The 22456-nt window shown below is 38.7% G+C and overlaps 1 protein-coding gene across 2 annotated transcripts in view; it reads left to right on the forward strand.

The window, feature by feature from the left end:
• Positions 1-22456, forward strand: part of CTNND2 (catenin delta 2) — a 777587-nt gene that overhangs the window by 190877 nt on the left and 564254 nt on the right. For both annotated transcript variants that reach the window (XM_047074403.1, XM_047074404.1), the window contains exon 2: positions 2198-2310. In XM_047074403.1, the coding sequence (XP_046930359.1) occupies positions 2198-2310 (113 nt within the window). The remainder of the gene's footprint in view (positions 1-2197; positions 2311-22456) is intronic.

Consider the following 22456-nt stretch of genomic DNA (forward strand, 5'->3'; position numbering starts at 1 on the left):
ACAGATTTATCCAGGAAGCCCAGCGAATCCCAAGCGTAAGAAACATGAGGGAAACTACATCAAGGAGCATTATGATCACGTTGTTCAGAACCAGTGATAAAGAGAAAATCATAAAAGGCGGAGAAGAAAGACACTGGATACACTAAGAACCAAATACGCAAATAACAGAGGTGTTTTTTTTTTTTTTGTCAGAAACAATATGAGAGGACAAATGCTTTACAAAAAAATGAGGGCAAAATAACAACTCTTGTTAGGCACATAAAGTTGAGAGAATCCACCAAAAGAACTGCATTCCAGGAAACACTGAAGGAAGTCTTTCAGACAGAAGGAGAATAATGCCACATGGAAATAAAGATCTACACACAGAGATGAGAATCTCTAGAAATATGTGACTCTATGTTTGCAAGGGAGCTGACGTACGAATTTCCACGTAGAGGCACCAGGGTGGCTCAGTCGGGTTAAGCATCTGACTCTCAGTTTCGGCTCAGATCATGATCTCACGGTTTTGTGGGTTTGAGCCCCACAACGGGCTGTACTTTGGCAGCATGGATCCTACTTGGGATTCTCTCTCTTTCCCTCTCTCCCTGCCCCTCCCCTGCTCACGCTCTGTCTCTCTCTCTCAAAATAAACTTAAAAAAAATAATACTGAATCTCCATGCGCCTGTGAAGAATGCTACATGATCTTTAAATGTTGTTATCAATCCAAAGGTATAACTTGGTTTTCTGTTACACAGACGGATGCAGGATAAAATATAAAGCCTGGAAATGAAAATCTTCTGGAATCTGTGTATTTCTGTGGAAAGGAACTGCCAAAAAAAATTAAAATTAAAAAAAAAAAGCAGTAAAACTTGCTGGAAGAAGCAGTGGAGGTTAGGTACACAAAAATGCATTTTGGTAGAGGTCTTGGTTTTTCGTCCTTACGAATCATCTGTGCCATCCTTCAGAACATGTAAGAATAAAGATAGAGGTCCCATAACATGCTTCCTCCGTTTTAGCACCTTAAAGGAAAAGTTGAGCTCTCATTTGTAAAGTGTCTCTTGGTTCCCCCAAATAATGTTGTTAACAGAAAAGAAATCTCCTGTGGAAAAGACCAAGGGAATTTTTAATATGTATGGAGGACACGCCGGATCCCGCTTTTTACAGGTATTCCCCAAGAGTGCCCCAGGCCAGCAAATAAAATAAATGCAACTTTTATGGGAAGACACATCTCTGCGATGTGGCAAGTTATAATTCTTCCAAACTAACCCGTATTTTCAGTATTCTCCAGCATTTTTGTTTTCCCCTACCCAAAACATAACTGTGCAGATAACTTACATTTTACAGAAATTAAATGTGACATTGTAAAAACTTTTCCTGAAATTTTTAGTGAAAATATATGCTTTGCTATAATTATGTTTAGTAAAAAACTTAAGTGTATGGGAAAATATAATGCAAAGATGAAAATGTGGTACAAAAGTCCTATAATTGGAACAGCCAAGATCCTTGATGCACTGATTGAATCATTTTTCGTTAATGTTGATCCTTTAACAGTGGATTTCAGGCATTCTTCAAAGCATTCTTCATTGGTTTAATTGTTTTTTTTAAGGTGATACAGCAAATATCTCAAAAGATATTCATTTAGTAATTTAGTATCATTGCCTTTCTCCTGGAGTTTAAAGCCTACAGAAGTATAAGCATTATTTTTCTTCAGTCTACAATATATGTAAGTAATATTACGATCAAGTTAGTAGAGAGGCAGCTAGAACCCAATAGGGAATAAACACAGTACTCCAAATGATAGAAAAATTGTTTCTTTTAACGTTTCATGGAATGTTACAATTTTGATGGAGGAAGTATTAATATCCATTGGGTGCTGGCCACCAGCCAAAGAATAATTTTTCATGGGCGGGCTCATTTAATCCTCACCCCGACTTTATGGAATAAGTATTGTAAGCCCATTTTACAGGTGATGAAATCGATATAAGAAAGATTAAATAACTTCCTCACGGCCCTACAGCCAGCAGGTGCCAGGACTGAGATCTGAACTCAGCTCTGTCCGAACTGCCAACCCTTCTTGGGTTTCACAACAGCATCCTCTGCTTCTCCTATTTGACATCTTGATAAATTGCATTTTCCCCTTGACCATCATGTCACTTGGATAGGAATTCCCCTTTGCAAATAGATGATAGAACTCATCTCTTTGGTGGTTTTATTTCAGGAATTACAGTTTGAGAGACTGACCCGAGAGCTGGAGGCAGAACGCCAAATCGTAGCCAGCCAACTGGAGCGATGCAAGCTTGGATCAGAGACGGGCAGCGTGAGCAGTATCAGGTACTGGGCACGCTGCCTCCTTACAGTTCTGGGCTGTGAGCTGCCAGTGAAAGTAAATTGTGGTGTTTGTCTTCTCCTCACAAACCTGGCAGTGGAACGGAACCGTCAGTCGGATGTGGGAAGGGAATTGTAACCGATCTGATTTAAGATGTTCAAAAGGTGTCCGAAATGGCCTGATTTGTACTTGAAACTCCTTTAACAGAATTAACACCTGCCCCGGATGCAAATGGCGCATAATTGTCCATAAAGGAAGGCTCTGCATGCAGTCAGCTTGCTGGAAATCCGATTCCACAGCGCAGTCTCTCAGTCTGGTTCTCTTTTCCTAGATGATCCAGAGTTGCAGGTTCCTGAAGGGAAAGGGAGAACATTTTGATGTAACCTGTATTGTTTGCTAATATATGATGCTGAAGTGTGAAATCGCACCTCGGTTATCAACCACTCAGGCAATTCTCCTGGGTAGAACAATTTCAAATTCATAGATAGAAGAGTTATTCAGTTAGGGGCTGGTTTGAGGTTCCAGAATGTCTCAAAACAAGACTTAGTCACTTGCCCACAAAATAAATGATCCACCCTAGAACCATGTTTTCATATTTAAAAAGTGTGTGTGTGTGTGTGTGTGTGTGTAATGTGAGTATGTGTGAAAGAATCATGAAGCTCTCTATAAGACAGCTTTTATTTCTCAGTAATGCATCATACTTTTCTATCGTCCTGTTCTACATTGTGTTTTTGACCTTCTGCATTTTTAGGGAGGAGTCTTAGTTCAGGAAACAATAGTTGCTGTGGCAAATCAACTCCGACATTGCAGTGACTTAATGCAAGAGCAGTTTGCTTCTCATTTATGCAACAAATGGAGGTAGTGGATGGTAACCAGGGGCTGCCCCTCCGCTTTCCCTCCTGCAGTGATGAAGGATCCAGCTTCTCTCTTGAGAGCTCTGTCCTCCCTATACCTCATTGTCAATTGCATCGCCAGTTGCATCACTGCACCTACACACCATTGGTGAAAACCAGTCACATGGCCTCTCGTAGATGGAAGAAGGGTGGGGATCCCTAGACCTGGGGTCTACAGCCACTCTGCTCAGGAGCATGAACTTGATGGTCTCTTAGCCACCTGCTCTGACAAAAGAATTAAAAAGGTCCTTGTCTCCATTGCTCTAAAATATTTTATCATTGTAGTCAGAATGTTTCCCACTAGAGTCATTTGCCATCGGTCTTTTAACATCATTCTTTTTTTTGTTTAACAGTGATGAATTTTTGCAAGGAAATCATTGCACTCTTGTTAGACTAGCTTCCTTGGGTGCAATATCGTTTTCCATCCCAAAACTTTATTTTGGGCATGTGAAAGTGTATCCACCTCTGCATCCAAGTACCTAGGTTATCAGTAGCTGTGAATGGGCACATGGGGACCCCTTAAACTCATCACAGATTTGTTGAACACCCAGATTTAACCAAAGCAGAATGGACAAGAAAAAAATGCGAATTGTGCCTACCTGAAATTGTTTACAGAGGTTGACTGGTTGGAGATGGTGAGACTAAGTCAGGGAGAAAAATGTTTGGAAATACGTATTCGAACCAGTTCCTACGGTTATACGTATTTGAAGAGCTTTTTGTTAAACATGTTTTTTTTTTTTCTTTTCCCCTACTTCCTGAGAAGTTAAGACTGTCAGGTTTTTAGGTCTATACACACCACTGAATTCACGTTTATTTCGCTTTGAAACCCGTTGTTTCATTATTGGTCAGTTTCTATATCCAGTCTTTCTGTGTGCTATGTTTGCATACTGTACATCTTTTATTTTATTAAAATCACCCCCAGCCCCTGGTAGAAATAGGTCTAGGGGACCATGTTGTATCCTGTGCCTGAATGCCCAACCTCTGATTGGATTAGAGGTAGATATCTGATCTAATGGTGATTCATCCAGTGACCAACCTGTAAGAAATTGGTCTTACTCTTGAAAACGTAAAATAAGTGATCCACAGGTGTCTGACTTCGGCTCAGGTCACGATCTCACAGTTTGTCAGTTTGAGTCCCACATCGGGCTCTGTGCTGACAGCTCGGAGCCTGGAGGCTGCTTCAGATTTGTGTCTCCCTCTCTCTCTGTGCCTTCCCTGCTTGTGCTCTGTCTCTCTCTCTCTCAAAAAAATAAATAAATATTAAAAAACATTTTTTTAAGTAAGTGATCCAAAGTCTGTGACATCTAATGGTAAGCGGTAGAGGACGGTGGCCCTGTGGATTCGTGCCAGTGGAGGCATCTGTAATGACAAAAAGTAGTCCAACAGAGAGACTGTATTGTTCCTGAAAGTCAAACAGGCCAGTTTGCTTATCATTGGGAGCAGCTGAATTTTTAAATTCTTAAAAACTTCCTTCCTCCCTCATTTGATTTGACTGAATTGATTTCTTTTCCTTGGGTCCAAGGTATCTGGAATAGAACCCATCAGTGAACTACCAAAGTTGACAGAAAAATTATCCCATGACAACTTTTGATTCTTAATCTTATATTCTTAGCTCTCAGCCATGATACACAATCAATAGTTCTGTGTAAAATACATATTGAATGGTAATGTTAAGTGCAGATGACACTACCTAATTATTTCTCCTTGCCAGATAGCTATATAATGTCAGTTTTCATTAAGCTTAATTATTTTGTATATTGGAAATCTCCAGTGTATGAATCTGCACTTGAATAATACAAGGAATTTACTGATAATTCATTGGGGGAAAGTCTCATACATAGCTTCCACTGTTCTTTTTTTTGTCATAACCTAGTTGTTTGCTCAGCTTCAGAAATCACCTTTGGAAATTCAGGTCTTTATTAATGTGATAGACTAACCTAGTTAGCACATCAAAAGGAATATTCAAAAAACATTTAAAAATAGAATACAAACATTTTTTAAAAGGAGAATAGGTAAAGAAGTCTTTGATAATTTAGATGTTGTTTCGTACTTCTTAGGGATGCGAAGGAGGGGTAAGAGAGTTTCTTAGAGGAAATGAAACAAACCAAATATTTTTTAGACTTTTAGTGGAAGTGGTAAAAATGACTCATAAATATAGTTTGGTTTTCCTCTGCCTTTTATCAGTGATAGGAAACTCTCCATTTGGTTTCTAAGACCCTTTCCCTGGTAGTCACATTGACAGTTGAAACTTTCAAGAAAACTTTTGTTGATATGCATTTATAACAGTCAACTTTATAATAATCAGATCATGAGCGTGAACACTGGGAACTTGGAGAAGGAAAAGCTGGAGCTCCCTGTTGTTGAAGCACGTCAGCTACTGTGTCCAAACAGCCAGACCTTCAGTAGCCGCAAATAGGAACGTTGTGATCTCCTAACGTCTTCACAGACTTTTTTTTAATGTTTATTTATTTTTGAGAGAGAGAGACAGAGCATGAGCACGGGAGGGGTGGAGAGAGACAGGGAGACACAGAATCCGAAGCAGCCTCCAGGCTCTGAGCTGTCAGCACAGAGCCTGACACGGGGCTCAAACCCACTAACCATGACATCATGACCTGAACCGAAGTCAGACATTTAACTGACTGAGCCACCCAGGCGCCCCGCTTCACAGACTTGTCTAAACATCCGTGTTGGTATTGAAGCTTCCCGAGTTCAGATGCATCAGTGGTGAAGTGTTGGGATTCTTCTACACAGGAATTATTGGTGCTTCTTACTGCAACTACACATCCACCATGCACCTTATCTCCTTCCTGACTTGGCTTTGCTCACTCTTTCCAGCCCAGTCCTTTCCAAGGTGTTAGATTCTGCTCCCTTCCCATGAGAGCGTTTGGTTTCACATCTTCTCCTTGATTGCTCAGAACCATCCAGATCCGAGTCAGAAACTTTACTTACACAGCTGTTGCCCTTTATTCAGGGTCATGATCAAATCCCCCTTGCTCGTGGCTCACTCCCACACTCTGGCCAGTTGTGATTACTTGGCTAATGCCCGTCCCTCAGGCCAAGGCCTGTCGGTGATCATGGTCTGACAGCCCTGTGAGCCATTCATTCCCTCCCAGGCTGGGGGCCATGCATTACTCTTTTAAGTCTCCTGGTCTGAGGACCTGCTTATACCTGTACCCATGTCATTCTCTCCACAGACTCTAATAACAGCATTCTAGCTCATCCTTCTGCCTGCGGTATGCCCAAATCTATCCCCCATACAGGGTGAGATTGAGCTACATAATACATAAATCAGAGCCGTGTTCGTGAAGCATTCTTTCCCACTTCTATAAACACACCTGTCTTTCCCATTTCAGTGCCTATGACCATGTGATCCCTTCTATCTAGAATGTCTTCCTTCTTTCACCAGGACACCCCCTCCGGTGAATCCAGTTACCCAGCTGAGGGCTCATATCCTTCTGAACCTTTCCTTGATCAGTCCAAATTGGATCAGGTGTCCCTTCCTTGAGGGTCGTTAGAACTTAAAGCATTAGAGATGAGACACCATTGACGCTTTGAGAGGTTGCCTGCCAGAGACTGTCTAACCTTCACTCAAAGGAAGGGATTTTTCGAGTGCTACTGAAAATTTAAGGACATCAAAATAGATGACTAATCATATCCCTGATTCCCAAGAACACAATGGGAGAAACACTGAGTGCAAACCACAGTTGAACCTATCTTACGGACTCTTCTTAAAGGACACCTGACTCTTGGAAACGATGATGATGATGATGATGATGATGATTTATAACAATGGTCTAGAGCTCAGAGACAAAGGAAGTCAAAAATTCAAAGCTACAGAGATTTGACAATAAATTCTCTATTGCTGGCTTTAAAGATGGAGAGGCTATGTGACTAGCAATGCACATGGCTTCTAGAAGCTGAGAGTGATCCTTGACTGACGGCAGCAAGAAGAGGGTCTCAGTACTAAAACCAAAAGGAATTGAATTCCGCTGACATCCTGAATAAACTTGAAACAGATTATTTTCTAGAACATCAACAAAGGAATCTAGCCCAGCAGAAACTCTGATGCTAACCTTTAATGACCTTGAACAGAGAAACCAACCATGCCACATCTGAATTTTACAAAACTTATGAAACTGTTAGCGTAAAAAATGGGACATTGTTTTAAGCTGCTCAGTGAGTGGTAACTTGTTACACAGTAATAGGAAATATCGACAGTACTTTCCAGTTGGTCGTTAGAGATTATAATAAGCTGAATTATTGAAAGTTTTCCAAGAAAATAAATCTTTTCTGTGACCATCTATATTTCATTCCAAAGGTGAATGTCTATAGCCCATTTTATTTTTCATGCATGTATATATGCGTTTGGATTCATATATTAAAATAATCTGTAGCTTTTATTCTAAGAAGTGGAGGTATTTGAATATGGAGTAGCGGCATTATTTATTGTGGAATAAGGACTATTAAATAAAGCAATCATACTTAGGCTCACCATTTTTTTTAATAATATAGACACCCAAGATTCTAATTGGAGTTATATATGTTTAAAAAGACGAAATGTTAGGGGCACCTGGGTGGCTCAGTCAGTTAGGTATCCAACTTCGGTTCAGGTTATGACCTCAGGGTTCATGGGTTCGAGCCCCACCTTGGGCTCTGTGCTTACAGCTCAGAGCCTGGAGCGCTCTGGATTCTGTGTCTCCCCTTCTCTCTGCCCTTTCTCTTCTTGTGCTCTGTCTCTCTGTTTTTCAAAAATAAATGTTAAAAAAAAATTTTAAATACAAAATGAAATATATATATTCATACACACACACACACACACACACACACACACACACACATATGAATTGCTTGCTCCATGTAAGAAGCTGCTCTTTCTTCCCTGCAGATGAACTATTGAATTTCTTGCAAACAAGTGTCCACAAAAGTTTGCCATATCTTAGAGACTGGATGCAAAAGGAATTAATGTTATACGTGTTACCAAAGGTCATTCTCTTTATTAGCTAACTTCTGTGAGCTGAAATGCCAACAATTCTATTAATGGAGTCTAAAAATTTTGTCCACAGTTAACAAAGAAGTCAGGCTTATTTTAGGAAATATGCTCACTTCTGGTTAAAGTAGTTAGAGGTGAAGAAACATTAGTCAAGTAGACACATACTTTTTGTCACAATGAAATGTATTTATTTAAAAGCATCATCACTGAACTTTTTAAGGAAATAAACCATATATGAATATAATTGTAAGTAAAACATGTGCATTTTTTCATTATCCTGTAGGATCTGATATTTTAAAAAGTAGATAGTTATATTTATTGTTTTAAGATAAAGAAGGAGTAAATTTGCCAAAATATTTCATTTTGAAAAGAACACAGCTTGGATAATTAAATAATTACTTTTATTTTTTTCACATGAATTTTTTTTTACTATGAAGATATTTCTACACATTTGCGTGTTCCCAAATGCCATCATTTAGCCAAAGGAAAAAATCACTCAATGCCATAGGATTCTAGATTCTTACCAGTGGTGAATACAGGCTTGCTCGCAGGGGAAAAAAATAATAGCAATAATAATATTGCTATAATATTATAAAAAGTAGTTTTTACTTGAAAATTAGAGAATAGCTGTTAGTTTCCACACTAGGCAGTATCTCTCATGTGGCTGAAGTATTACTCTTCCAACAAAGTCTAGTGATTTATTTGAACAGGACATTTAATTGATTGAATTGGTAATAAGAATTAACATTGCAGTGGTATTTTCTAAGTCTTTCAGAATGGCTTCTTTGTATGAAAACAGAAATAAAAACAAAAATATAGAGACTATAGACCTATTTTAGAGGTTTTCCTTTTTCATTGCCAATTAAAAAAAAAAAAATTGCTTCCCTGTTTCCTTCCAGACTAAATTCCAGAGCAGTAATCTTCCTAGAATATGCTCCTGATTTTCTTAAGTCCCTTTGTGAAGCCTTGTTCTTATCTTAAGCCCTGATCTACTTTTCTCCAGTGACCTAGTCTCTCATAGCTTGCCTTTTCATGCTACCGTTATTCCTTTAGGATTTTCTAGTGTAGTCTTGTCTTTTTCCGACATAAATTAAGAATATTCTAGACCACTTACCGGGCTCTCAAGAAGCACCATCACATTTCTGCTCAGGTCTCCACTCCAGAAAGAGCGAGAACATTCATAGTCTTTGTTGGTTTCACGGGGACATACTTAACTCCTCTCGACCCCTTTTCTCTCAGTCTTCAGTCCCCTGAGCCCTTCCCACCTTGCCTAGAGTCCAAGGTCCCTGTGCTGAGCCACCTCTAGATAGTACCCTAGTGTCCTTTGGATTCCTAGGCATGCAAGAAAGCTTACACCCCAGGTTGAAGCCGCCACCTCGTCCTCACCTGCGCAGAGACTTTGCTGAGCCTTCTCAGCCACTAGAAGTAGTGGCTGTCCCTCCTGCCTGTCCTCCGTTGGCCTCTAAGTAACTCCTGAAGGGCAAGGGCCAGGGGCGTATGCCAAAGCCATGGCCAGCACGTGCTAACTGTGCAGTCAGTGCTGAATGAAGCAATGAGTGAATGGATATATAGTATTTCTATGACTGTTCTTATTTTTGTCACTCTTGTTCTGGTAGAAATCACTAGTCGTACTAATTTATAAGGATTTCTGTCTCTATGTATTCCAGAATATATATGCATATAATATATATTACATATCAAATGGTTTACATTATTCTGAACTTACCAGATCGGAATATCACTTTTCAGTACTCATTCTAGTTACTTTCATGTTAAAATAGCACACTGGATTCCAGAGCCAGTTGATTTGAGGTACTCTGTGCATGGAGTTATGGTTGACCTAGTCTCATACTTTCACTCTGACCTTAGGAAGATGATGATACTGGTGATAACTTTAATAATATTAATGACAGGGCACCTGGGTGGCTCAGGCGGTTGAACATCTGTGTCAGCTCAGGTCATAATCTCCCTGTTTGTGAGTTCAAGCCCCCCATCTGGTTCTGTGCTTATAGCACAGAACCTGCTTCGAATTTTCTCTCTCCTCTCTCTCTGCCCCTCCCCTGCTCTCTGTCTCCCTCTCTCTGTCTCTCAAAATAAATAAATAAACATTAAATAGTTAAAAAATATTAATGATAATATTTGCTGAGCAATTTTCATAGACCAGGCATGGATATGGTTTATGTAGATCATGCTGTTCACTTCGAGTTAACCCTATGAGTTAAATCCGATTTCATTTTGTAGATAACAACACAGATTCAGAGAGGGAAATTTGTTTTCCCAACATCCAGCAGCTAGGACCAGACATTGATTGTCGAGCCCAGGTATCTTTACTCCCCAAGTACACATGTTAATATGCCTTACCACGATGCTTTTATTCAGTCTTCAATGGTGTCTTAAATTATGGTGGAAATTATGCATGTTGTAAATAACTATCTAAATGTCTCCAGTCCATTTTCTTCCTAGGGATATAAACATTTTGGACTGATTTTGTGCTTATTTTTTTCTCTACCCCCCCACCCCAGTAATTATAGCTATTTTGAATTCCTTTATCTGAATATATTTCTGAGATTCATTCTTACACAAATGAGGTAATGAGTGCTAATAGTATATGTTATTATTGCTTTTAATTACATCCAGACTGTTAGGCATTCTCTTGCAAATTGCAGTGGACAAATTATACTAATATTTATGTGTATAAAATGCTACTTGTATTGTCTTAGGCTGTTCAGGCTGCTATAGCAGAATACCATAGATTGAGTAGCTTATAAACAACATGAATTTATTTCTCATACTTCTGAAGACTGGGAAGTCCAAGATGGAGGCACTAGCCAATTTGGGATCTGATGAGTGCCTGCTTCTCGGTTCATAGACAGTTTTCTTTGTGCTGTGTCTTCACATGGCAGAAGGGCTGAGGGAGCTCTCTGAGGCCTCCTTTATAAAGGCACTAATTCCATTCATAAAGGCTCCACCCTGATAACCTAATCATATCCAAGAGGCCCCCACCTCCAAATACCATCACAGAGTAGAGTAGATTAGGAGGGGCACAAGCATTCAGTCTATATCACATATTAAACACATTTTTCTAGATTTCTTCTGTGGGATAACAAATAGTCACCTGTCCTGAGGATTTGATGTAGGTCCTAAAAAAGGGTCAAATACTTATAATGATTCAATATTTGTTTAATTTTTATTTATTTTTGAGAGAGAGAGAGACAGAGTGCAAGCGGGGGAAGGACAGAGAGAGCAGGGGGACACAGAATCTGAAGCAGGCTCCAAGGTCTGAGCTGTCAGCACAGAGCCCAATGTGAGGCTCCAACCCATGAACGCAGATCATGACCTGAGCCAAAGTCGAGTGCTTAACTGACTGAACCACCTGGGAGCCCCTTATGTATTTCTTATAGCAACTACCATAGTTAACACTTTTGTATCAATTTTGAAGCCTGGGGTCTTTCCAAAATGATATATCAAAAAACTAATATTAACTTTATATTTAAAAACAATATACCAAATCTTATTTAGAGATTTTACATTGTAAAATAGATATTTCAGGAATATTAACTCTAGTTAATTTTAAATTTAATATTCTGATTGGTATAGAACTGAAAATCTTTATAAATTTAGTCTAGAATATTTTCCATATTTTCTGTCATCCTTAGCATTTTTTAACTCATGGATCTGAAAAGTGAAATTGGTAGTTGCATAGTTTAGAGCTAAATTTCTTCATTGTGTTTTTATTTTTTTATTTTTTTATTTTTTTTTTCAACGTTTATTTATTTTTGGGACAGAGAGAGACAGAGCATGAACGGGGGAGGGGCAGAGAGAGAGGGAGACACAGAATCGGAAACAGGCTCCAGGCTCTGAGCCATCAGCCCAGAGCCCGACGCGGGGCTCGAACTCACGGACCGCGAGATCGTGACCTGGCTGAAGTCGGACGCTTAACCGACTGCGCCACCCAGGCGCCCCTTCATTGTGTTTTTTAGATATTGCCTACGCTCACTAATTTCCCTGAATTTCACTTTTTAAAAAAATCTGTAATAGTATAATGCTTGTCTGTAATTTTGCAAAGGTTGAATGAAAAATGTAAGTAAAGCACATATCACCTCGCACATTGTTACTAGTGAATCATATATATTTTTCCTTTTTGATGAATAGAACACATAATCTGTTTGTTGAAGTCTCTTTCCTAATTTTTGTGCAAAAGATGATAAAATAGTTTTTCTCACTATGGGCTAAAACGACATATGAGGGTAGCACCACATTTGTCTCCTTCATTTTATAGACTGGACAACCACACAGAAATTGACATGATGAACGGAAGAAACTTTTCGCATGGCGCATCTTAATACGTCTCTGCACCTACTGCTCAAGCTGGAGATGAGATTCTTGATATTGTGTGGTTGTGAAACGAAGAGCAGTAATGCGGTGATAACATGTTGACAGGAAATGTTCAGCAAATTAAGATCTAGAAGCCAGTGGCTCTTTCCATGGGTATTTTTCAGACAGGGGGCAGCAAGAGATTAATGCATGGCCCAAAATATGCGTGCTCATTATTTTCTCTGCTTGTGTAAATACAGTGAGAATTAGAAGTGCCTCTTGGTGAAGGCACTTGTGTGTCCTTCTGCCTTTGCTCAGACACTGAGGGTTCAAGAGTTTTTACCAGCTTTTTTGTATCTATATTTGTGTATGCTCCTTTCAGAGGATTAAAAACCAGCGATATTTCAGCTGACGAAATAACAACGAACATTTGATTCGCTTAAAAAGAAAGAACTTCTTCTTCTTTCTGTCATCACTGGGATGACAGCAGCTCGCTCAACACCATGACCATTGTGTGTTCAAATCATTAGGATGGAAAGGCAGTGGGGAGTGAGCAGGAAGAATGTGGTGGTGTGTGTGAGGAGATCGTGGTCTGGGCACCAACACACTCAAGAAGTGACTCGGGGCAAGTCATTTGGGTTTTCTGGGCCTCCATTTCTACACCTGTAAAATAGGTTTGTTTCAAGTCTTCACTCCTGTGTTCTTCATCTCATTGGCACCTTTCATTTTAGGCAGTAAGTTGCGTGGGAATATTTTAAGATGGCGACATTATGTGAACTTGAGTAACAAATCAAATTGAGAAATGAGGCTAGCAAGATGTTCCCAGATAGATTTGGTGCTTCAGAGGAAGGCAGCTAGATGTCTGTACATTCATATAAATAGTTTTTTCCAATATAAGAATCTCCAGTTAGGTCAAGGCATGGATTTTATATTTGGGAAAACACAGTCTAAAAGAAATTGTGTACATATGTATGTTATAAACTACCTCAGATGTTCTCCATGTTTTCCAGTTTGGCTAAAACTAGGGCAAAGATATGGAACTAGAACACAGTTTCACACTGAGAGACCAGGGAGATTGGGCTTTTTTTTAAGAAAAAAAAAGTTTATTTATTTATTTAGAGAGAGAGAAAGCTTGAGTGGCGAAAGAGCAGAGAGAGAGAGAGAATCCCATGCAGGCTCTGTGTTCAATGTGGAGCCTGACGCAGGGCAGGGTCTCACAAATGTGAGATCAAGACCTGAGCCAAAATCAAGAATTGGACACGTAACCTACTGAGCCACTCAGGTACCCCAGGGAGTGGGCTTTTTAAGAACTAACCATTGGTTCCATGAAAAAAAAAATGCTCACGAGGTAATTCTAAGGACCTAATAGGTTAGGAAGCTCTCCTGTGCTTCAAATGTGAAGGCTCCTGGACTCCAGGGGTTTCCTATCAAATACAAAGAGAGATTTATAAGCAGATGGAGCATGATGAAATTTGTCGGTGCTCTGAAGAGAGTAAGTCGTGGCTCTGGGGATAGTTTTACGGAGGGATATTTGTGTGTGAAGGATAGGAACCACTGGTGGGAGACAAAATGGGATAAAGGCATTGCTCAGAGGTAAAGTTCTAAGTCAGAAATACAGGGGTCAACTTGAAATCACTGTGGTTGGAATAGCCAACGCATGGCGCAGACTGGTGTTGGAGAAGGGTGCAGGCAGACGTAACCATTCTGTGAGCGGTCCCGCAAGTCAGTGTAGTGATTTGAGGTTTGTTGTCAGTAGAACGTGGAAGACAGCTATATCCAAGGAAGTGATGTCATCATCCTTGGTTCTGCCAGCCGCTTGGAGAATGGAGTGAAGCCTGTGGAGGCTGGTGACAGAAATGGCAGCATTTGTCCAACGGAGAAGTCAAAAGATTTAAACCAAGGTCATGAGCACCTATAGCGATTTCAGAGTTGGGAGGCTCTGCGGACTCACTTATGTCAAAGGAGACAGAGTAGGTTTGTGAAATTATTATTTATTTTTCTTAAAAAATGTAAACATTTGTTAGGCTAAGCCAACACTGAGCTTAGCTTCTATTGCAAGCATTGCCCGTTTTCAACAAGGAAATCTCTGATGTTTTTATTTCATGGAATGTGAATGTATTCTAATTCTCCTTTATCCAGGAGAAACTATCATAGAATTTTAAATTTAAGAGATTGCTGTGTTAGCAGCAGGCAGCAAAGATGTTGCCTGATTTGTTGACAGGAAAGCTGCATTCATAAGCCTGTCTTCTCAAACATCTGTGTGTTTAGTACCTCAAGAGCTGAGGAAGTTTAAAAATTGTCACACGTTGTTGCTTAGTCTTCTGCACATATCCGAGAATGTACCTCTCAGCAAGATTTTATTGAAAAGCTATGTCTAAAGAATTGACTGCCAACTTTATTCAAAATTTAGCAATTAACCTTTTCTCTCTAATGTGGGAATGACGGTATCCACCTGTTAGGACTCTGTCATTTTGACATTCTTCATTTAAGGTAAACAGTTTCATTCCGTCTCTTGAAACTCATGCATTCCTGTCATATCATAAATGCCCAACAAACATTGCAGCTCTAATTTAAGCAGGTGGCTTAGGGTTGTGGATCACAGCACGGAGTTTTGAACTAGTCAGTTTTGGGTTTGTTTCTCAGCTCCACGTATCGCTAACTGTGTGACATTTGGAGAGGTCTTCTAGAAGCTCCATTGATCTATATGTAAATTGTGGAGAATAATACTTACCTTAGAAGTTTGTTGTAAGGATTAAATATGAATGTGTTTAAAGCAATTAGCATAGTGTTTGTCACTGAGGAAATATTCAATATGTGAGGCCTGGTTCTCTCCTTAGTAATTGATGAATTAATTTATATAAATATTGTAATTATGACTCACATGTCACATACACAAATGGGAAAGGCCCTCCTTTTCACAGAGAAATGTTGTTTATTTATATTTTCTCTTCTTTATCTTTTATTTAGGAAGTGATTATGATATCAAATTAACTGAAAACAGTATTCTCACTATTGTCATTCTCCGCCATCACAGTAAAGTGATGTTCTTAAAGTTATGTGTGAGTGATATGTATGTGAGGTATGACCATGATGCCTGAAATATCACACTGTTCAGGATACAGTCTCATCACCACTGAAGAGTGTATTTGCCCTCAAGTGGACAGTTGCTCAAGGTCACTGTAATTTGGAGCACCTGTGTTCTCCTATCAATAAACTTTGCATAATGCCTTTGTAACATGGTACAAGAAGAGATAAAGGTGAGAATAGAGAAGATGCTCAATGTTACCTAAACACTGGAGTTGCTAGCATTTTATTAAGGCATTGGGGGTCTTTAAGGAATTGTGGAAGCTAATGGTGTCCACTGACACCTGTGTCTAAAAACTGAAGTCTGCTTATCTGGTTGCTGATTCACAGAAGAATTGCCCATGGCCACGTGGGTAGGTTGCTAGGGTCAACAAAATAAGGACAAATGTGTAGAGGCATGGATTTGTGAAGTTGTCTGTTAATAAGGAAGGAGCGCACGGTCTCATTCCATCCATCCATCCTTCCATCCATCCATCCATCCTTCCATCCATCCATCCATCCTTCCATCCATCCTTCCATCCATCCATCCATCCATCCATCCTTCCATCCTTCCATCCTTCCATCCATCCATCCATCCTTCCATCCATCCTTCCATCCATCCATCCATCCTTCCATCCATCCATCCATCCATCCATCCATCCTTCCATCCATACATCCATCCTTCCTTCCATCCATCCATCCATCCATCCTTCCATCCATGCATCCATCCATCCTTCCATCCATCCTTCCATCCAGCACATAAAAATCATTGACCTAATATATGTCACACAATATAATAGACACTGGGAGTATAGCTCTGGATGAAGAAGGCAAATTGCCTGTTGTCAAATAACCTACAGTCTTCATGCTTCCTTGAGGATGTGACTTTACTTAGTAAGGATGATAACCAGATCATTCCCTGGTTAAAATTGCTCTCCTTAGTGTCTATAACAAAACATATGTCAGACTAACCTTTATATGCATGATAGACTATTTAATACTAAGTTAACACAGCAAATGCAAGATCCAGATTCAAGAGAGAGAATTAAATTAGCTCAATTCTATTTAAATTACTCTTTGGGTTGGGGATGCAGAGGTGTATTTTAAGCATAAATCTGCCCATTTTCAACACTTACTATATTTGGATAATGAACTAGCATTCCAGAGGGAGAAAATTAATCAGAACTTAGTTTCATGTGCAACTCATGGAATCAGAATAAAGGAATAATAAACTAATGAAGAAATAAGGCTCCATAGGATATTTGAAAGTTTTTAAATAAATATTAAAAACTTCAAAAAAGAGAATTTTAAGAAATAAGATTTAAAAGAACTCGTGGTGTTTCTGTCAGGGGATTTGATTCGTCATTTTTCACAGAAGATTTAACTTGCTTTACTATTTCCAGAAAGAATTCTTTCATTTTCAGTGAGAAAAGTAAACACACACACACACACACACACACACACACACACACGAAATAAAACTCTGAGATGCTAATTGAGCACAAGGATAAAATAAGATACTTTTCCAAATAAAAGTATTAAAATGGATTGATGGCCTATTTTTAAAGTTATCATTTATTAATAGGACTTTAGTTAAGAAATGAAGTTTATTTTGTGAGATTGTTATACAAATATAACTTTCAGAAACCAAGCTCATATTTTAAGATAGTGGCATATATGGGTATAATGAAATATATGACATATACAATGGAGAACATGTGGGTTTTTTATGTGCATGATTTAAAGAATGCCACGACTCTGCCGAGGAAATAGAAATTGACTAATAGTTAATGGAGACTACTATTATTCTCTCTCTCACTATCTCAGAGAGAAACGCTTGACTGCATTTTGTGTTTATTCATTCCCTTGGATTTCTTTATATTTTCCCACATGTATCATCCAAATATGCAAAATATTATTTGGTTTGCCTGTTTTTGTATCTTATATAATTACGTTACACATTTTTTGCAACTTGCCTTTTTTTTAACCAACTGTTTTTCAGATTTATCCACGTTGATGTGAGCACTTGTGATTTATACACTGTTTTCACCGATGCCTCCTAATTCATCATGTGAATATGCCATAATCCTTTCTCTTGAGGAGAACATTTGCAGATGTTGCAGGTTTTGCTTTTAGAAACATATGGCTTGGGACACAATTATATGAACTTCTAGTGTAGGTGTGCAAGGGTTTCTCTTGGATGTGCACAGACATCCTGTGCACCCATCCTGGGTGGCCTTGAGGATTTGAACATCTTCAGGCTCCTCTGTAATGCAGAAGAACTTTCAGAAGTAGAGGTACCAATTTACATTCCCTTCAGCAAGGAATGATGCATTACTCCATTTACTCAGCAAAACTCACTATTTCCCAAGTTTTTGTTGGTGCTGTTGTTGCAGCTCTGGTGGGGTTGCTTCTCCTTGACTTCTGCATTGAGAGAACTTTTTATACATTTATTAGATATTCACATTTATTCTTCCATTTAAATCTTTTGCACATTGTTCTATTGGTGGTTTGCCTTTTTTTAGTTATTTTAATTCTCAATATACTTAGATCATAATATTTTGTTGGTTGAATGCATTATAACCATGTGTCATAACTCTCAGATTGTATGTTTTTCCTTCTTTATGGTGTCCTCTGGTGAACAGAAGTGCTTACTTATAGTGTTGCTAGGTTGATCACTGTGTTTTCTTTAGGATCTATGCTTTTTGGAATCTTGTTTAAGGAATTTTACCCAGTAAGACAACATTAAAGCCATTTCCTGTTTTTTATTTTATTAACTGTAAAGTGATGCCTTTAATTCATTTGTAGTTGATTTTTTTTGACATGACAGAAGGTAGATATTCAATTTTCTTTTTTTCCATGTAAATAACCAATTGTCTCAGTACCTGCTATTGAGTAGAATGCCATTTGTCCCAAAACCTACAGTCTCGTCTCTCTCATGTATCAAATTTTCATATATGTATAATCTAATTCTGGGAAATTGGGGGAGAATTATAGATTTATTATTTTGAGTCTTCCTGTCCATGAACTTGTTGTCAGTCCATTTTATGTGCCATCCTTCAATGAAGTTTACACGTTTCGTCTTAAAGGCCTCGCACTGTTTTTTTGTCTCATTCATTCTAAGGCTCTTTAGAGTTTTTGTTGCAATGTTGCAAAATGCAAAATGTTGCATTTTGTTGAAATGTTATCTTTTTTATAGGATGCATCTGCTAAGAGTTTCTTTTTTATATGGAAGTGCAGTTGATTTTTATGTCCTGATCTAATACCAAGAAAACTCACTAAACTCTTTTCACTACTTCTGTAAATTGTTGGTAGATTCCTTGAGGGTTTTTATATGAGTAATCTGTGAAGATTACTTTATCATGTCTTCTTTTAAAATCTTTTAAGTTTCATTTTGTTTTGTTTTCTTTTTTGTGTTGGTGAGAAGAGACGGAGAGTGGGCAACTTTTTTTTTTTTTTTTTTATTTAATGGAATTCCTTTCATTGCTATCGCCAAGAACTGCTGCGGGGTTTCTTTTAATACCAACTCTACTGACATATAATCCATGTTTCATTCACTTCACTGATTTGAAGTGTCCGATTTAATGAATTTTAGTATATTGCAGCCATTGCCACAATCAACTTTAGAACGTTTTCATCACCCCCCAAAACTCCCCATCTCCATACATTTGCCTTTCCTGGACATTCCATACAAATGGAATCATGCAGTATGAAATCTTTGATGATTGGCGCTTTTGGTTAGCATCATATCGTCAGCATGATTTTAGTTAGCATCATATGGTTCACCTATTCTGTACATGTATCAGTACTCATTTTTTTATTGTCCAATAATAGTCAGTTGTATGGCTGTAACATAATTAATCTGTCATTGGACTTTTAGATTGCTTTCTATTTGGGGGATATTATAAATGGTGCTGTTATGAACATTCCTTAAATTTTTTTAATGTTTATTTACTGTTGAGAGAGAGATAGAGCACAAGTGCGGGAGTGGCAGAGAGAGAGGGAGACACAATATCTGAAGCAGGCTCCAGGCTCCAAGATGTCAGCACAGAACCCCGACATGGGGCTCAAACTCATGAACCGTGAAATCGTGATCTGAGCTGAAGTCAGATGCTTAATTGACTGAGCCACCCAGGCACCCCTTATGTAAAAGTTTTTATGTGCACATGTCTGTTTTTTATTTCTCTTGGTTTTTTTAGCTACAAATGAAATTTGTGTCCTTCTATGTTTAATGTATTTTTTAATAGATTCATTTCATCTCTCTAAGGTCATTCCTTTTAGTTCCTAATTTGCTAAATGTTACATCGTAAAGAACTATTAAATTTTACTTGTTGGTTATCAGTAGTGCATTCCATTTTGTTGCTGCATGTTATCCTTCTGTATGAATATGTCACCATCTGTGTATTCATTCACCTGTTGATGGGCATTTGGATTGTTTACAGATATTTTGCTATTTACAAATGAAGCTGCTGTGAACAAGTATACAAGTCTTTGTATGACATACACTTTCTTTTCATGTGGGTAAATACATGTGGAATGGCTAGGTCATATAGCAGGTGTATATCTTACTTTTCAAGAGAATGCCAAACTATTTCCAAAGTAGTTGTGCTATCTCTAATCCTATCAACCTGAGAGTTCTATTAAACTATTTTTAATATGCTAATCTAAAGTATATAATCACTTCTATAAGTTCAGTTTGTTCTTACTCAAATTTTTTGTGGAATATTGGATGATCTCCTCTAACTTTTCATTCCAAAGTCCGCTTTATGTCTTTAACATATTAAACAGACTTGTTTTTATTTTCTGAATCTGACAATGCCACCAACTTCATTCTTTGCGAATTTTATTCTGCTGCTTAATGTTTCCAAAGAATCTGGCTCACAGGGACTTATTTTTTCTTGTGTTTGAGACTTCTGATTGTGGGTTTATGTTCCTAGGAGCTCATGCGTGGGAATTATATAAAGGCTGAGTGTAACATGTGGTCTTCCAAGGAAGGTGCGTCATTTTCTTCTGCCAAGTGTGGGAAGCCCTACTTACTTAAGGCCACCTCAAACTGAATTATTGCCCTGGGTTTACAGAGAGCATCATATGTAATAGAAACATGGCCTTAAACACATACGAGTAAGGATGCTTCTGTTCTGTCATGTTCACGATTCTCTTTTATGTTTAGATTGAGCTGAGAAAGCATGCATGCCGTATTTGTTTTGATCGCTCCATTCCAGCTTGTGGCTTTAAATGGCAGTTGTTGACATCATTTCATCAGCGAATGAGTAAAACATAACAAAATAAAACAAGGCAGGATGAGATGATGCTAAATCCTCAAACTAGTTATTATAAACATGACTTATGCAGGTAATAGAGGGCTGGATTTTATTTCTAAGTATTCATTTAAAAGAAGTATCTTCTGCCCCAAACCCCATGGTCTCCTTTGTCTTGTTTACGTCATAGAGTGTATGGAGAACACTTACCTTGAGTGGAAAGCACAGCTCACCCCCTTTCTCATTGACTCCTATTACATTTCCAATGAAGAAACATTTTTACAAGTCTGGAATGTTTGCAGACTTAATCTACAGGGAAAACAAAAAGAGGACCCTGCCCATCTGGGGCTGTCCCTGAGGAGTTTTCAAAGTCAGACCTGAAGAGAACTCCGTGATTCTGACTGCAGGGACTATACAGTCTCATCGGTAAAAGCGGATTCCACCTACTTACAATACCTACTCGTAGCCACAGAGCACAGAGGAGGTATCTGTGTTTTTATTGAGTCCTGCAGATGCCTGACAATTATATGTCTTGCTTATCCTGAATTTTTATGTGAAAACCCAGGGTGAAGAAGTGAGTACTAAAACTCAGAAACGAAGCCAAGGGAGAGCCCGTGCCCCACCCCAAATGTTTCGCCTCTTTCCCATTGCTGTTGGTCTTGTAGGACCCACATAAATCAGAGGTGGGATGACGCCTCGTTATATTCCTGTATCTAAGATTTTGTGAGTAAAAATGGAAAGTATGTCTTTTGTAAGTTTACTGATAAATTGCCTGAGTTCAGACTTGTATAGCGACCTTTTCATTTCTTTTAAAGGCATAATTATAAAAACTTAACTGGATTATATGCCTTCTGAAGTTTATTATGAAATACGTAACCCTTTCGCTACCTTCCCATTATTGAAATAAGCTGATGCATGGAACGGCATTTTTAAATGGCAACGCACAATGTAAATAAATGAAAGGGATTTCATTTATTGTTAGGGATAGCAGTGAAACATTTCGCATTGTTAGCGGCTACCTATCACCAACTTACGTTAGCAGCTCTAGCAATCAAATCATTTATCTTAAAACTAAACAAAGTGAAGGCTCAGAATGAAAATAGAATTCTTATTCTGAGCATTTACTCAGAAAATAAGCAGAGAAATCTGGATTGTTAGTTAAAAGCACCCTTGAAATAATGAATAGGTAGAACATTCTTTACTGTTATCTATATTTACCTGTCCCTCAATAGAAGGTTGTGTTCACCAGGCAGTGGGTCTCTGCAGCGTGATACAGGGCGAAGACTTAGAATTTGATACAATTCATTATTGATTGGATTTACTGATTCTGAGACATGAGAGTGTCCTCTTGGGTTTCCTCTGAAGCAGCTTCTAACAGCTCATGCTCTTGGCTGACAGAACCACTGAACCTACAGTATACATTTTTTAAATTAAAAAAAAATAATGTTTATTTGCTTTTGAGAGAAAGAGAGAGACAGACAGAGTGTGAGCAGGGGAGGGGCAGATAGAGGGAGACACAGAATCTGAAGCAGGCTCCAGGCTCTGAGCTGCCAGCCCGGAGCCCGATGCGGGCTCGAACTCCCAAACCGCCAGATCGCGACCTGAGCTGATGTTGGAGGCTTAACTGACTGAG

Source organism: Lynx rufus, unplaced genomic scaffold (assembly GCF_022079265.1).
Source record: "Lynx rufus isolate CCGP_SWC_20201006 ecotype Redwood Valley unplaced genomic scaffold, mLynRuf1.p SCAF_1, whole genome shotgun sequence".
Taxonomy (NCBI): domain Eukaryota; kingdom Metazoa; phylum Chordata; class Mammalia; order Carnivora; family Felidae; genus Lynx; species Lynx rufus.